The 14,699-nt window shown below is 49.8% G+C and overlaps 1 protein-coding gene across 1 annotated transcript in view; it reads left to right on the forward strand.

Moving 5' to 3' along the window:
- GALNT17 (polypeptide N-acetylgalactosaminyltransferase 17) overlaps positions 1 to 14,699 on the forward strand; it is a 415,614-nt gene that overhangs the window by 150,431 nt on the left and 250,484 nt on the right. The window contains exon 2 of the mRNA XM_032328265.1: positions 2,677 to 2,860. Within this exon, the coding sequence (XP_032184156.1) occupies positions 2,677 to 2,860 (184 nt within the window). The remainder of the gene's footprint in view (positions 1 to 2,676; positions 2,861 to 14,699) is intronic.

Consider the following 14,699-nt stretch of genomic DNA (forward strand, 5'->3'; position numbering starts at 1 on the left):
CCTGGAGTCGGTCTCCTCGGGTGTCACAGAGGCGAGGTTTTCTCCTGCTTTGTGTCTCTAACTGTACTCGGAATCCCGGCCAGCCTTCCTTTACCAGCTGTGGAGCTTTGACAAAGTGACTACATTCTCAGGCCAGTGTCCTCATTTGGCAGAGATCAAAATAATGCCTTCCTCATGAGGTTTGGCAGGAGAGTCGATAAAACAGTAGCACACGTCGTGTAAAGCAGCCAGCAGGGTCCCCGGTGAAAGCCTGACCTCAAGGGAGTAAGGGCCGCATGATGACTTTGGCCGTGGTGGGTTTCTTCCTTCGTGAAAAATGGTACTAAGCATTGTATTCTAGGACTGCATTGTTCTGATTTTACAAGAACTTGAAACACTTTCCTCTTTAGTATATTCCCAGGTTTCTGCACATATTGCTGCAGTCTAACTCCAGGACATGGTCACCATCCAAAAAGGCACCCCACACACACCCGCAGCCACTCCCCATGGCGTGCCCCAGTCCCCTCAGCCCAAAACAGGCACTGATCTACTTTCCGTCTCTAGAAATGTGCCTGTTGTGTACGTTCCGTATAGATCGAATTGCACAGTATGTGGTCTTTTCTGACCAGCGTGGTGTGCTTGGCGTCATGTTTTCAAGGTTCACCACGTCCTGGTGTATATCACTACTTCTTTCCTTTTTATTTTGCTAAATAATGTCCCACTGTATGTTTTTACATTCTGTTTATTGATTCATCAGTTGACAGACGCTCAGCTAATACAAATAATGCTCCTACAAACGTTTCTGTCCAGGGTTCTGTGTGGGCAGAACTTCTCTTGGGTGTCCACCCGGGGGTGGAGTTGCTGGGTCATATGGTAAAACGACACTTGGCATTTTGAAGAGCTACCAAACTGTTTTCCAGAGTCACTGCCCTGACTTACGTTCCTACTAGGAATGTCCGATGACAAGTGATTTCAGCACGCAGTGCAGGCGTTTGCACTGGCCTGGGAGGCGTTCTTACCGATCTGGGAGCATGGCGAAGGCGGCGTGACTGGCATGTCGGTAGCACGTTGACGCGGGATGGGAACTCGGCGCCCGGGAAGCAAGTGGGCAGTGCTGGAATGACCTGACTGCCCAACCGAGGGTGCTCTGTCGGGATGATGGCTGACAGGATAGAGGTCAGGGCTCCTGAAGCTCCCAGCGGCCAGTGGGAATGATTCTTTGGCAGGAAAATGATGTTCACCTGTGGCCAACTCTGAGCCGCTTGCTGGACCTTCGCTTTTTGATCATGATGTCACAGAAGACGCATTTCTGTTTCCAGAGAAGCAGGCACGTCTTGCCACTGTGTGACAGAGCGCCGTTCTGTGACGGGAGCAGATTCGTTGCCCTCTGACAGGTTTGCTGGGTGCCTTTCTGGGAGGTTCGAATTGTCCTCAGTGCTCTGGGCTGCCCCTCATGGGAGCAGAGGGCACGGTTTACATGTCTGCTCCGCTTACGTCCTGCCAGGAGCAGGAGTGGGACTTCTTTGGATGAAGTGGTGCGTGCTTGTGTACCTGTGTGTGTACCTGCGTGTGCATGTGTGTTTGTGCACGCACATGCACCTGTGCACTCGTGTGTGTGCACCTGTGCGTGCATGTGTGCGCACATACGTGCCTGTGTGCGTGCATCTGTGTGTGCATGTGCACGTGTTTGTGCACGCACATGCACCTGTGCGCTCGTGTGTGTGTGCACCTGGGCATGCACGTGTGTTTGTGCACGCACATGCACCTGTGTGCACTTGTGTGTGTGCGTGTGTACCTGTGTGTGCATGTATGTGCGTGCACGTACACACGTGTGTGTGTGTGTGCATGCCCACAGTGGTGCTGAGTAGCCTGAGCCTTCGTGATGACGGAAGGGAGTGAGAGCCCTTAACAACCGACGTTTCCTAGCTGAGAGGTAAAACCTGCCGTAACTCCTGGATTTCACAATTGCCCATCAAGCTGTTTATCGTGTGATGGGGCAGCAGGTGTAAAGCTGCCACCGTCCTGGGGACAGGCCATTGCTCAGCGCGGCCCGTTACAGAGGTGTCCCCCTCCGCTTGGCGTGGTTATCATCCTTGTGGGATTTCTCCCGCCTCTGTGATGTGTTCTGAAACCTTCTGCATTTCCTTTCGCCATTTAGATGGAATTTAAATAAAACCGTTAGGTAAAGAAATGTGTCAGGTTGTTGTGCACTTTAAACTCGAGATAAAATCAGTCTGTGGGTCGCCCTCTGTCCAGACGAAGCAGAGCACCTTGGCTTGGCTGTTCTCCGCGATGGCTGTTCTTTCTCTGGGTCGTGCCTGTAGCTCGTGGAGTGCCGAGGCTGGTCCTCCCTGCCCCGCACGGCCGGGAGCCCTGCATCTGTCCCATTGCTTGTGTCCTTCTTGGTCTGCCTTTTTCCCAGGGTAGAGTCTCTCGGTTTTGTAGACCCCGTCCACTCCGTTCTGCCGAGGAGGCAGAGGCTCCCACCTGGGAGTTACACGTAGCCCCAGAACTCTCTGTTGCCTCGACCTTCCTCTCAATGATACAGACGCGTTCAGGGCATATTCCTTGATTGTTCGAGAAGTAATTAGCCGTGACAGGTCATGTGAGACTTGCCGTCAAAGCATGTGTCTGAGTTTGAGTGACATACCCTGATGTGGTGGCTTTCTAATAATTGTCTTTCCTTCCTTTTTCTAGGCTTATCCAAGTCCCTTGGGCTCATTGAAGGCTATGGCGGGCGGGGCAAAGGGGGCCTTCCTGCTACCCTTTCCCCCGCTGAAGAGGAGAAAGCCAAGGGACCTCACGAGAAGTATGGCTACAATTCCTACCTCAGTGAGAAAATTTCACTGGATCGTTCCATTCCGGATTATCGTCCCACCAAGTAAGTTGTGATTCAGTCATTCAGAGCGGCCCGCTGTCTCCCAGGATGGGTGGGGACCCGAGTCTGCGACAGGGTCTCATGTCCTTTGTCACTAGCACAGGGCTTCCGTCTTCCTCTGTCTCCTGCATAGTCCGCAAACCAAGTCCTGTGGATTATGAAATATTATCTAAATGAAGTCTTGACATTTTTAAAAAAGATTTTATTTATTTGGCAGAGAGAGAGAGCACAAGCAGGCAGAGAGGCAGGCAGAGAGAGAGAGGAGGAAGCAGGCTCCCTGCCGAGCAGAGAGCCCGATGCGGGGCTCGATCCCAGGACCCTGAGATCATGACCTGAGCCGAAGGCAGAGGCTCAATCCACTGAGCCACCCAGGCGCCCCTGAAGTCTTGACATTTTTTTAAAAAGTAACCCAGAAACACACAGGGAAGTCCCCAGTACAAAAAGTCTTCAGTAAAACACAACACTTGCCATGATCTCGTTACCTAGAGATGGCAGTCAGTCAAATCTTAGCATCTTGTGTTTGAGTCAGTTTTCTGTACAGATTATGAGCATGTGATGCATTGTTTGTACCCGTTTCTCATTTAATATGATTTCGTGAGTGCTTGCTGACGTCATTAATTATGATTAACGATGATCATCATTATGACCGTTCTGCATCATTATTTCTGTCGTCGGAAATTTAGGGTATTGTCAGTCTGTCGTCGTTATAAATGACCGCCTGATGAGCATCTTCCCACGCACGTCCTTGTCTGTAGTGAGTTGGTATTTATCTTCTGAAAGTATAATATGCCCAGGCCATATCGCAGGGGTGCTTCTGGAATCTCTAGATTGATGTTGGGGTTCTGTCCCCCAGAAAGCTGGTGGCCATCTGCACTCTTGTGGGACTCTTACCTGACCCTTCGCAAACTGGGTCCTGGCGTTTCAAAAACGCCGTGTCACGCTGGTGGGTGAGAAGGTGCATTCCGTGGTTGTTTCAACGTCCACTGTTCTGTTGGAGAGTCTTTTTTTTATAAATTTATTTTATTTATTTTGTATTTTTTAAATTTCTTTTCAGTGTTCCAGGATTCATCGTCCGTGCAACACATGCCTTCCTTCATACCCACCACCAGGCTCACCCCACCCCCCCGCCCCTTGAGAGTTTTCTCTTTTAATCAGTTTGTTTGCGTCTTGGTTGCCTCACGAAAGGTCTTTGTTCTGTGGGCTCGGATTTAAGAATTATTTGTTTTCTCCTTGGGAAGTGGAGAAGAGGGGTCAGTCATAGAAGCAGGACGCTGGAGGGAAACCCGTCTTCTGGGCCGGTGACCGTGTTGACTTCACGGGTTCTTTGTCTTCTGTTAGAGTTGTCGTGTCTCTTTCCTCCCCGTGGAGAGCGTGTCCGAGGTTAGGCTGCTTTATTCCTTTTTCAAATGGGTTTTGGACAAATCAGTTGCGTATCCTGGTTACTGAGAAAAATAGAATCAAGATAAAGAAAATTATCTTAAATGGATTTAAAATTGCAGCATTAGCTGAGAAACCCACTAAATCTCTCTCTGCCTAATAAACATATATTCATCTTGAATCGCTGGGAAAACACACGTCACCCCTGTTGGAAGGGGTTTTGTGCTCCTGGACTTCTGCTCGCAAACACATCTGGCTGTTTTCATTTCCCGGTGCTCTCTGATTAGCCTTTCTTATTTGGACGCTGGCAAACACACAGAGCCATATTTTGGTTGCCTGCCTTTGAGAATGACAATGTTTCCAACATGGAGCTTACTGGAAGTAGGTCCGCCGGACACAGATGAGGAGGGCCTGTTGTGCCGGGTGGTTCCCCGCGCAGGAGGCAGGACACTGGAGAAGACACAGTCCTGCCGACTTCTTCTCCAGGGAGGGAGGAGACGTTTAGGCAGGGTGAGTCGGCCCACTGAGCTGTACGTGGTGTGTGTCAAGCCACAGGTTTACACAGCCCGAGGGGGAGGATCGGGGAAGCTTCCCGCGTGAGATGATGCCTGAGCCTGATCTCGAAGGTCATTAGGGGTTGCAAAATGAGCAAAAGGCGGAGGCTAGGAATGGACCAGGCAGGGGAACCGCAGGAACAGAGCTGGGGGTAAATAAAAGCATGGTGTATTGGGGGTTGGGGATGCGTAGTGCAGCGTGTTCCGTACATTAGCATGGTGTCTTGAACACCCACTTTTATCTGGCCCCTCCTGGAACTGTACTAAGATGGTAGTAAAGAACAGGACAGCTGACCTGTAAGGGATGACCGGGCAGGTTAGGGGCTGACCGCCGGCAAGAAACACCTGCAAAATTTCGGGAGATGGAAAGAGGAGGGATGGACGGTAGCGGACAGCAAACCAGATGAGGCTGGGACCCAGCCTCCTGCCTGTGGTGGGGACGGATGGGGAATCCAGGCTAGTCACACCTCAGAGCCCCAGAGATCTGGGCATTGGAGGTTCTGGGTGCTTCCGATGGCTGAGAAGTCGATGTGAAGAGCAGGCCTGCAGCTGCACCCTCACGTTCTCTCCCCAACACCACCCCTCAAGAATATGGGCGATTGCCTCTCCGGAAAAGGTAAACTTTGGGCTTCAGTTCGTAAGACGTAGCCTAGAACAGATGGTCAGACTGGGTGTCATCTGGGGATACCCTCAATGTCGTTACCCCTCCAGGGCTGCGCACCCTGGTAAATCAGTACTTGGGAGAATGTACTCTTGAAGCAGCCAGCCTAAGAAAGGGCTGATAGACAGGAGGATTGGCCCCCTCCCCAAACGTCTGAGCTCTGCTCACTGTTTGTAGGGTGTGCCCGTTGTAAGACTCCATTTGTCCCCACACAGCCGTCTCACTCCAAAATAAGAAGGACGATCCAGGATCCCTGGACATCCCAGCAGAGTCTCGGTTACAAAAGTCCTTAACAACAGCTACAACTGGGGGTGCCTGGGTGGCTCAGTGGGTTAAGTGTCTGCCTTCGGCTCAGGTCATGATCCCAGGGTCCTGGGACCGAACCCCAGCATCGGGCTCCCTGCTCAGCAGGAAGCCTGCTTCTGTCTCCACTCCTCCTGCTTGTGTTCCCTCTCTCGCTGTGTGTGTCTCTCTCTCAAATAAATAAATAAACTCTTTAAAAACAACAACAACAATGACTGTGACAACAGTAGAAAAGGCATTTAGAGGAGGAAGACACTATAAACTTTCGAACTATAATTAGTCAGATCATGGAATGTCCTGTTTTATTCACAAAACAGGAGCCAAGTGCTATGGCAAAGTAATAATCCGAGAATACAAAAAGAAGCCCTGGGACTTACAAATAAGGTAGGAATAAGTCAACAAAAGAGTGGAAGATAGCATTGAGAAAACCTCCGACAGGTCGAGAAAATGAAAAGTAGGAGAGAAAAATTAAAGCAGTGGATCAGTTCAGCATGTTCAGCATAACCAACAGGGATATGGGGAAGAGACCAGAGAACACGGAGAGCAGAAAATCATGAGACCAGTGATGGAGGGTGATTTCCCAGGACCGTAGGACATGAGCTTTCAGGTTAGGGGGTCCCACCCCGTGTCTACGGGATGAAAGAAAAGAGGAATTAAAGCCACATCACCAAATGTCAGTATGTTTGTGCAACTCCTCAGAGCACCCCTCTGTTTTCTAGCTGGCATGCTGCCTGATTTGTGAGTTGTTTAATAAAGCTAGTTACATCTTTAGGTTTTGTTTTATTTAATTAATTTATTTAAAGATTATTTATTTATTTGTTGAGAGAGAGAGAGAGAGAGAGAGTCCACATCGGCAGGGGTAGAGGGGAGGAAAAGAGGAAGAGGGAGAGAACCCTCAAGCAGACTCCCCACTGAGCACCGGCCCCCAAAGTGGGGCTCAGTCCTTGGACCCTGAGATCATGACCTGAGCCGAAATCAAAAGTCAGATGCTTAACCACCTGATCCACCCAGGCACCCATGATCTTCAAATTAAAAAATATGTAAAAATGTAAAATCTCAGGACAGGTAAATATATTACATTTAAGTAGGTTCTCCACCGTTGTACCTTCCCTGCATCTGTTTTCAGGAAGCTGCTTCAGGATATGCTCCAGTAAAACAAGGGAGTAAAGTAAGAAAGAGAATGATAACAGTATTGAAGAAACAGGGAACTCAAACAGGACCATACAAAAGACAGATCCCAGGACACTGATGAAGGGATGCTCCAGGGTAACATTTCAGGGTGACAGCTGTGTGGCAGGTCAAGAGAACACCCATTCCACACTGGAAAAGGGAGATGGAGGGGCTGTATGAAGTAGGTCTCCAAAGGAGGCCAGGGATAGAATAGTTTGATTACGTAGCGTTTTTTACTGCATCCAGAATTATTATTATTATTAGTAGTAGTAGTATTGGAACGTAATTGACATACAGGCTTGCAACGATTTGATGTTTAGAGACATTGTGGAATGACCACAGGTTTAGTTAACGTTGGTCAGTGCACATAGTTACAGGTTGTTTTTTCTTGTCATGAAAACCTTTGAGTTCTACTGTCTTTGTTAACTTTCACAGGTGTAATACAGTATTATTAACTGGAATGACCAAGCTGTACACGATGTCCCTAGGACATACTTATTTTATACCTGGAAATCTCTTCCTCTTGACTCCTTTCATCTGTTTGGCCTACTCCCCACCAACCTGCCTCTTGCAGCTCCCAGTCTGTTCTCTGTAGCTTATTTTGTTTGTTTTTAGATTCCATAGATAAGGGAAATCTTACAGTATTTGTCTTTCTTGGACTGACTTCACCTTGAAGGCCCATCTGTGTTGTCACAGATATCAGGATTTCATTCTTCTGTATGGCAGAATAGGAGTCGGGGTGTGTGTGTGTGTGTGTGTGTGTGTGTTTCTGTGTGGCTGCACCAACTCTCATTCCCACCAAGAGTGCACAGGGTTCCCTTTTCTCTAAATTGTCACCAAAACTTATTTCTTGTGTTTTTGATATTAGCCAGGTGTCAGGTGGTATCTTGTGGTTTTGATTTGTGTTTCCTTTATGATGAGTGATGTTGAGCATCTTTTCATGTGTCTGTTGGCCAACTGTATGTCTTCTTGGGAAAAATGTTCAGATCTTCTGCCCAATTTTCTAATTGGATTGTTTGATATTTTTGCTATTGAGTTGTATGTATGAATTTTGATATTAATCCCTTATCAGTTATATGATTTACAAATATTTTCTCTCATTTAGACGTTGCCTTTTCTTTTTATCATTGTGTTTAGTTTTGTTAGTTCTGCAGAAGCTTCTTACTTTGATGTAGTCCCGCTTGTTTATTTCTGTCTTTCTTGCCTTTGCAAGATTTTTTTTAACCATTCTTTTAGAAAGTTTGGGACTAATTAGTGATAGAAACAGAACTGGAAAAAAAAAGGGGGGGCTTTCGACAAAGCAAAGCAATTGTTAGCCACAGGAAAAAACCTAAGAGTTTTTCAAGAGAGGAATTGTAATTTTATACACTGTGTCTCAGCTGGGCCTGATACAGTCACACCAGCGTAAGTACTGGCTACCTCCCTACCTGCAGATCATGAGGTGGCTGTACGTGGACAAAGGAGGAGGGCCAGACGTGGCTGTGAGGTCTGGGAAGTGGGAGACCATCACATCTTTATCCCCAGAAACAGAAAATCAATCACAAAATCTAAAATGTGAACATCAAGAAATAGAGGCATTCCCAGTGATAATTAGGTACGTGGAGATTACAGAAATGAGATGGAGCCATATATGTTTTGTTTTCACAAAATCAACGTTTAATTAAGCAGTGAGTGTTAACCTACACACAAAACAAAGAATTAGGCGCAGGATGGAAGTATGGTAGAAGAAAGACGTAGAGAAGACAGGAAGAGGTGGGTTGGATGCATTGCCCACATTTGCCTTTTCAGAGTCTTTTGGCAGCTCCCTGGAGGATGCGTTGGAAGGTGGATTTGGTAATGAATTTGGGAGGTTGCCCATGAGCCATGTATGGCAACCAGAGGCACCACTGTGCATTCTGGGCTCTGCGGCAGAAGTTACCAAATTAACCTTTGCTCATTGCAGATTAACCCTTGCCATCAAAGAATGGCAGAGGATTTGCCCGTGGAGGCTCCTCTTTGAGCCCTGGGGATGGGAAGAGGGGAGCTGTCTGGGGCCCCAGTAGTTTCTTTCCTCTGAGCTCAGGAGGGAGTATCCCCCGATGGGCGAGATCCTTTTTGTGAGGCTCGCCCAAAGCCCTCCCAGGTGCCGAGATTTAAATTAGCGACTCATCGCAGTTTTGCACAGAACCTGGCGTGACTTTCATTCTTACTGTTTTGTTATCACGCTGCTCTTAAGAAAATTGTTTTTCACGGAAACATGAATGGATCTTTAGGTAGTTGTGGGATCAGCCGTTTGTTCATCATCTTTCACACAAACGGATTCCAAAATGTTGTTTTCTCTTTCATTCCAGTTCTGTGGGTTGTGTTTTTTTTTTCCTTCCACTGGACAGATCGTTTAAATTTGTATGAGTCCCAAACTGTCAATCTTGCCAATTTCAGTTCTTCACTGCTTTAAAGCCGAGGAAGATACCGTCCCTCAGAAATACGTATAAATATTCTCTTCTGTTCATGCTGCTTTTCCGGGATGCTTGTAGTTTGCCCCTTCATCCATCCAGGGTTTATTTGGGAATATGGTACCAGGTGTGTATCTTTTGTTTAAAATGTCTGTCCATTTTATCCAAAGCAGCTTTTTAAAAAAAAAAAATCTGTAAATAATTCTTTGATTTGGAGGTGCTAGATATAATGCACTTTATACATTTTATAGATCTAGACTTATTTTCTAAGCTGTATACTGTTCCTTTGGTCTCTATTTTTTTTTCTTTTCCTTTCTTTCTTTGTTTTTTTAAAAATTATTAAAAATGATTTGGAGGGGCGCCTGGGTGGCTCATGGGTTAAATCCTCTGCCTTTGGCTCAGGTCATGATCTCAGGGTCCTGGGCTGGAGCCCCACATCAGGCTCCCTGCTCAGTGGGGAGCCTGCTTCCTGCTCTCCCGCTCTGCCCTTGTGATCTCTGTCAAATAAATAAATAAAAAATCTTAAAAAAAAAAAAAAAAGATGATTTTGACCACCGTCTCCAATCGGCCAGGCACTGTGTGGCTGTGTGGAGGCGAGTCAGGCGCATCCCGGCCCCCTAAGAAACCGGGGATTGTGGGGGGGCGGGTGGCAGAGGGGCTCCCGGGAGTCAGAGAGCAGCACGGAGGCAGCCGTGCTCTTACTGGTGAGCAGGAGTTTTTCCCTCAAAGGGAAGGCAGGGGCATTTTAAAGAGAAAAACCTGTGCTTGAGGAATGGACAAGTTCTCGGATTTGGGGTAAGGGGAGCAGCACACGGACTTCTGGCTGGAACAGAGTTTCCAGAGTGAACTGTGGAAGGAGCGATCGGAGGGCAAGCAGGTGCGGGGTGGGGAGGCAGCCTCAGGTACCAGCCTGGGTTTCGTCGGGGTCTTTGGCTCATCAGTGGGTGCGAGTGAAAGACCGAGGCAGGAGGGTACTGTTGGCATCACCCCCTTTCTGACAAGAGAGAGAATGTTCCCTGTGGCGGGAAGGCATCGCCCAGGCTAGGACAGACGGAGGCCGGTCGCAGGCCGGTGAAGTCGAGTCGCCCAGTCGCTGGCCGGTGAGGTCGAGTCGCCCGGTCGCCGGCCGGTGGTGAAGTCAAGTCGCCCGTCGCCGGCCAGTGAGGTCGAGTCGGCTTCAGCGTCCGCTTCTCCATCCGCCCAGCCCAGTGTTCCTCGCTGCCCGACGGAGAGGACGGCGTCGGTCCAATGCTAGAGTGAGTGATTCCTTATTCACTCACTGTTTCCACGGAAATCATTTCTCGTAGCAAACCAAGGACTCCGAGGCGGCGTGGACGGGCTAGAGAGACGAAGACTTCCTGAGATCAGTCAGCGCAGGCAGTGGATCGGATACGGGCGCGGGGCTGCAAGCCCAGGTTTCCCGCTTGGGGGGCAGAGTGCAGTGGTTCACTCACCGGGCAGAGCGTCCACAGGGGCTCACGCTGTGTGTGAGCTGGTCCGGGTTTCCCTATGGTTTCCTTGAGGCCACTGTGTGAGACGAACCTGTCCAGCTTTATTCCCTATGTGACTAGGTGTGTGCAAGCGAGGAGGTGACATGGGTGACCCTAGAAGCCAGACAAGGCTTAAAACACCCCGCTCTGGTCCCTTGCAGAGAGATGCCAGAGACACCATTCCTTGTCCTGTGGTGGCGTGGGGAGGATCTGCCTGCCCCGTGGTCTGGTAACCCGGGGAGGCAGCCCCCGCCAGCCCCCGCTCCGTGTGCACTTCTGGGAGCCCCTGCTGAGGTCCTCGCACGCTTTTTGTGGCTGGCCTCCTCCTCCGGGATCGTGTCGGTAGTTTATGGGCCGTTTCTCCTGCTGTCATCTTGAGTTTCTCCTTTGGCCTCCTGCTTATAAATCCAGATGTCGGGTTTCCTTGGCGCTCATTTCGCTTCGCTCAGAAAGTCCTCTCTTTCCTTGCCACAAATTCTAACCTGTCGTAATCCGACGACACCCGCCTTGGGCACACGGGGCACGAGACGTTTGTAGACTGACTTCATGTCCACAGGGACGGCTGTGCCTTTGGGTTTGGAGGTCGGGAGCGGTGTCCAGGCTGGCTGTGGGGTTTGAGAATCATCCCAGTCTAGCAGGTGTCCGAGGTGCAAGTGTGTGTGTGTGTGTGTGTGTGTGTGTGTGTGACGTACGCCGTTGCAAGGACCCAACTCAAGGTTTCCAAGAAGCCTGCTGATTATCGAATCGGTGGCTGGGCTTTTCTTTTTCTTTTTTTTTTTCTGAATCGTTTTTCCAATAATCAATACCTGTGTCTCGTAGATCAGTTTTCTAGTGGAGCAGAAGCGCCTCAAAGAGGGTCTTTCCCGGATGTGGGCACGGAAGGTCACGGTCCCATAAACACTTACCGGCTGACATTATAAGGACGGGCTCGGTTAGGAGTGTCCCTGAATCACTAACCACAATAATTATCGCCGTTTATTGACTGCCTTTTATGTTTTGTCACTGCGCTGCGTGCTTTATCGATCTTGTTTAAATTTACACTGTTCTCTGAAGGAGCTGCTCCCATCTCTGTTGTGTCAGTGAGGAGGGGGTTAGGAGAGGTGAGCCCCTGCCCGAGGTCACACAGCCTGTAGGTGCTGGACCCAGATTCAGACCCCCCGTGTGTGCGTCTCGGAGGGCTGTGCACTTGCCCGCACACAGTGTAGCCCCTTCAGGCCCTGCCCTGCCTGTCCCCGCTTGTCTTTCCATGTCCACGCGCTGGGACTTTCTAGCTCCACACTGGCTTCATCAGTAGGAAGAGACACCCTACGTCTGAGAAGCAGAACAGTTTCTTTGGAGAGAGAGAGAGAGCGTGTGTGTCTGTGCACGTGTGTCTGTGTGTGTGCACGCGTGTGTGTGTGTGCGTGCGCGCGCACACGCCTCATTTGCTTCTCCTCGTCCCGTCCGCCCCTCCCAACTAGAGCCACATTACACCAGCAAAGGGACTGTCCTTCGAATTCGATTCGCTGCTGTCCTGTATGGCCCCCTCACACGGAGGGTAAGAGAGTTGAAACCCTCGTTCAAGGATACGGTATTTGTAAAACACAACACGTAAACAGTGCAACACGGACCGGTTCAGGAAATGTCTTGCCGTCGAGCTGCTCTCACCTGGACGGGAGATCTCACCGAGAGCAAGGAGCTTCTTTGGCTGGAGCTGGTCCTCACCCACAGTCGTGGGAAGTGTGGGAGTAGCAGACCCCTCCTTTCCTATCTGCTCCCGTTTCATGGGTTCCTAGGTCTGAAGAGCATGTCTGTGCCACTTAAAATCTGTAGTGGGAGATTTTCCAGAGCGGTCAAGAGCATGGACTTGGAAGTCTGCGTCCGCTCCTGGCTTTGCCTCTTGCTGGCTCTGCAGCCGTGGGCCACGCATTTAGCCTTTCCGGGCCTCGTGTGTGAAGTGCTGCTGCGTTGGTATTTATTTCAGGGAATTGTGGGGAGTAAATCGATTATTTCCTGGGGGCTGCATGGGCTGATCTACCAGACGTGGTCTAAGCCTTTCTCGTGTACTAATGGTACCCAATCGATCAATATTAGCTACGGTTACTTCTTAAAGTCCTTCATCCTACATACCCCTCGTCCTAAAACGCCTTGTGTGGAATGACAGAAGCCTTAGGGAAGTATGTCCCTGAAGAGTAGGGCACAGCTGTGTATCCTTCATATGGGAAACCAAATCTAGGGTGACGAGTATTCCCTTATCCCCGGGTCAGCCCAGAAATCCAGGGGACCCAGCCTGAGACAGATGCCTGGTTGTGACGAGCGCCTGGGAAGGTCATTTTGGTGTTTGGAGGGCCCAGCGGCAGAGGAAAAGCTGGTGGGAGAGATCAGCTGCCTCCTGCTTCTGCTTTGCCAGCATCAAGAGCCGTCAAGAGAGTTTACAGTCGGCCCTTGAGCAACGTGAGGGTTGGGGGTGCGAACCCCTGTGCTGGCGAGAATCTGCCTACAACTTTTGACTCCCTAAAATCTCCACTACTCCTAGAGAAAAGCAGGTGTTACTAGGAAAATCACCAAAAAGAGAAAATACACTTACAGCACTGTTCTGTAAAAACATCTGCGTGTAAGGAATTCACCCACGTCCAACCCTGCTTGAACCTAGTCCAAACAGGTCAAAGATCGGCTGTAACATGTGCTCTTATTTCTTCACAAATCGAAATGATTTTTTTTCCTCCACTCATGAAAACGACTCTTCCATGAAAAGGGCTGAATATTCAAAAGCGCATTTTAGAGTGAGGTCTTTGGAGCTTGCAAAAAGTGTAGGTTGGGGCGCCTGGGTGGCTCAGTGGGTTAAGCCACTGCCTTCGGCTCAGGTCATGATCTCAGGGTCCTGGGATCAAGCCCCGTATCGGGATCTCTGCTCAGCGGGGAACCTGCTTCCCTCTCTCTCTGCCTGCCTCTCCGTCTACTTGTGATTTCTCTCTGTCAAATAAATAAATAAAAATCTTAAAAAAAAAATTAAAAAAAAAAAAGTGTAGGTTGCTGGGCTCTCCGGAGTCCCCGGTCGGAAGTCGTGGACACGTTCTGTGAATTAATTCCTTCTCTCGAGGACCGCTGAAACGGTAAGAGAGTTCTGAGAGATGGGCTGCTGCTCCGCTGTGGCCTTGTCTGCAGAATGCCTGTGTTCTCGCCAGGTTTTGACTTTTGAGACTTTCTGGGAAGCTGTTCCAGTGGGGAGCTTGGCCGCGCCCGAGAGGCCGGCGCTTGGCCTGGGGCAGCTGGGGAGAGCAGAGGAGCCCCATCTTCCGGCTGGACCGGGGTCTCTGCGCAAGCACAGGGAACCCTCTGTTGCCTCAGGTGGACGCTCCTGCCTTAAATCCCCGACTGTTACGGTCAAGAGGCAGATGGGTAGCCCGGTTTCATTACTGCTTCCTGCCTGTTGTGGACAGATGAGAATCTTGGAATAAACGTTCTAGAATGTTCTTTGGGTAAAAGTGTCAGGAGTTACCAAAGTGAAACGTGGAAGCTCTAGGGCCTGCCTCCCTGCTTGCCTAAACGCGTGGGTTCTCCCTCTGGAGTGGGGTGGTGGTTCCCGCTGGGAGGCCCCTCCTCCCCCACCGCGATGGACTCAGAATCTCTGGGAGTGAGGCCCGAGCACCCGCAGGGACCCCCGGGGGGCTCAGTCGGTTAAGGGTCTGCCTTCAGCTCTGGTCATGGTCTCAGGGTCTGGGACCGAGCCCCATGTCAGACTCCCTGCTCAGCGGGGGCCTGCTTCCCCCTCTGCCTGCCAGTCCTGCTGCTTGTGCGTGTGCTCTCTCTGTCTCTATCTCTCTGACAAATAAAGGAAAATCTTCAAAAAAAACAAAACAAAACAAAACAAAAAAC

This window comes from Mustela erminea, chromosome 20 (assembly GCF_009829155.1).
Source record: "Mustela erminea isolate mMusErm1 chromosome 20, mMusErm1.Pri, whole genome shotgun sequence".
In the NCBI taxonomy this organism is placed as follows: domain Eukaryota; kingdom Metazoa; phylum Chordata; class Mammalia; order Carnivora; family Mustelidae; genus Mustela; species Mustela erminea.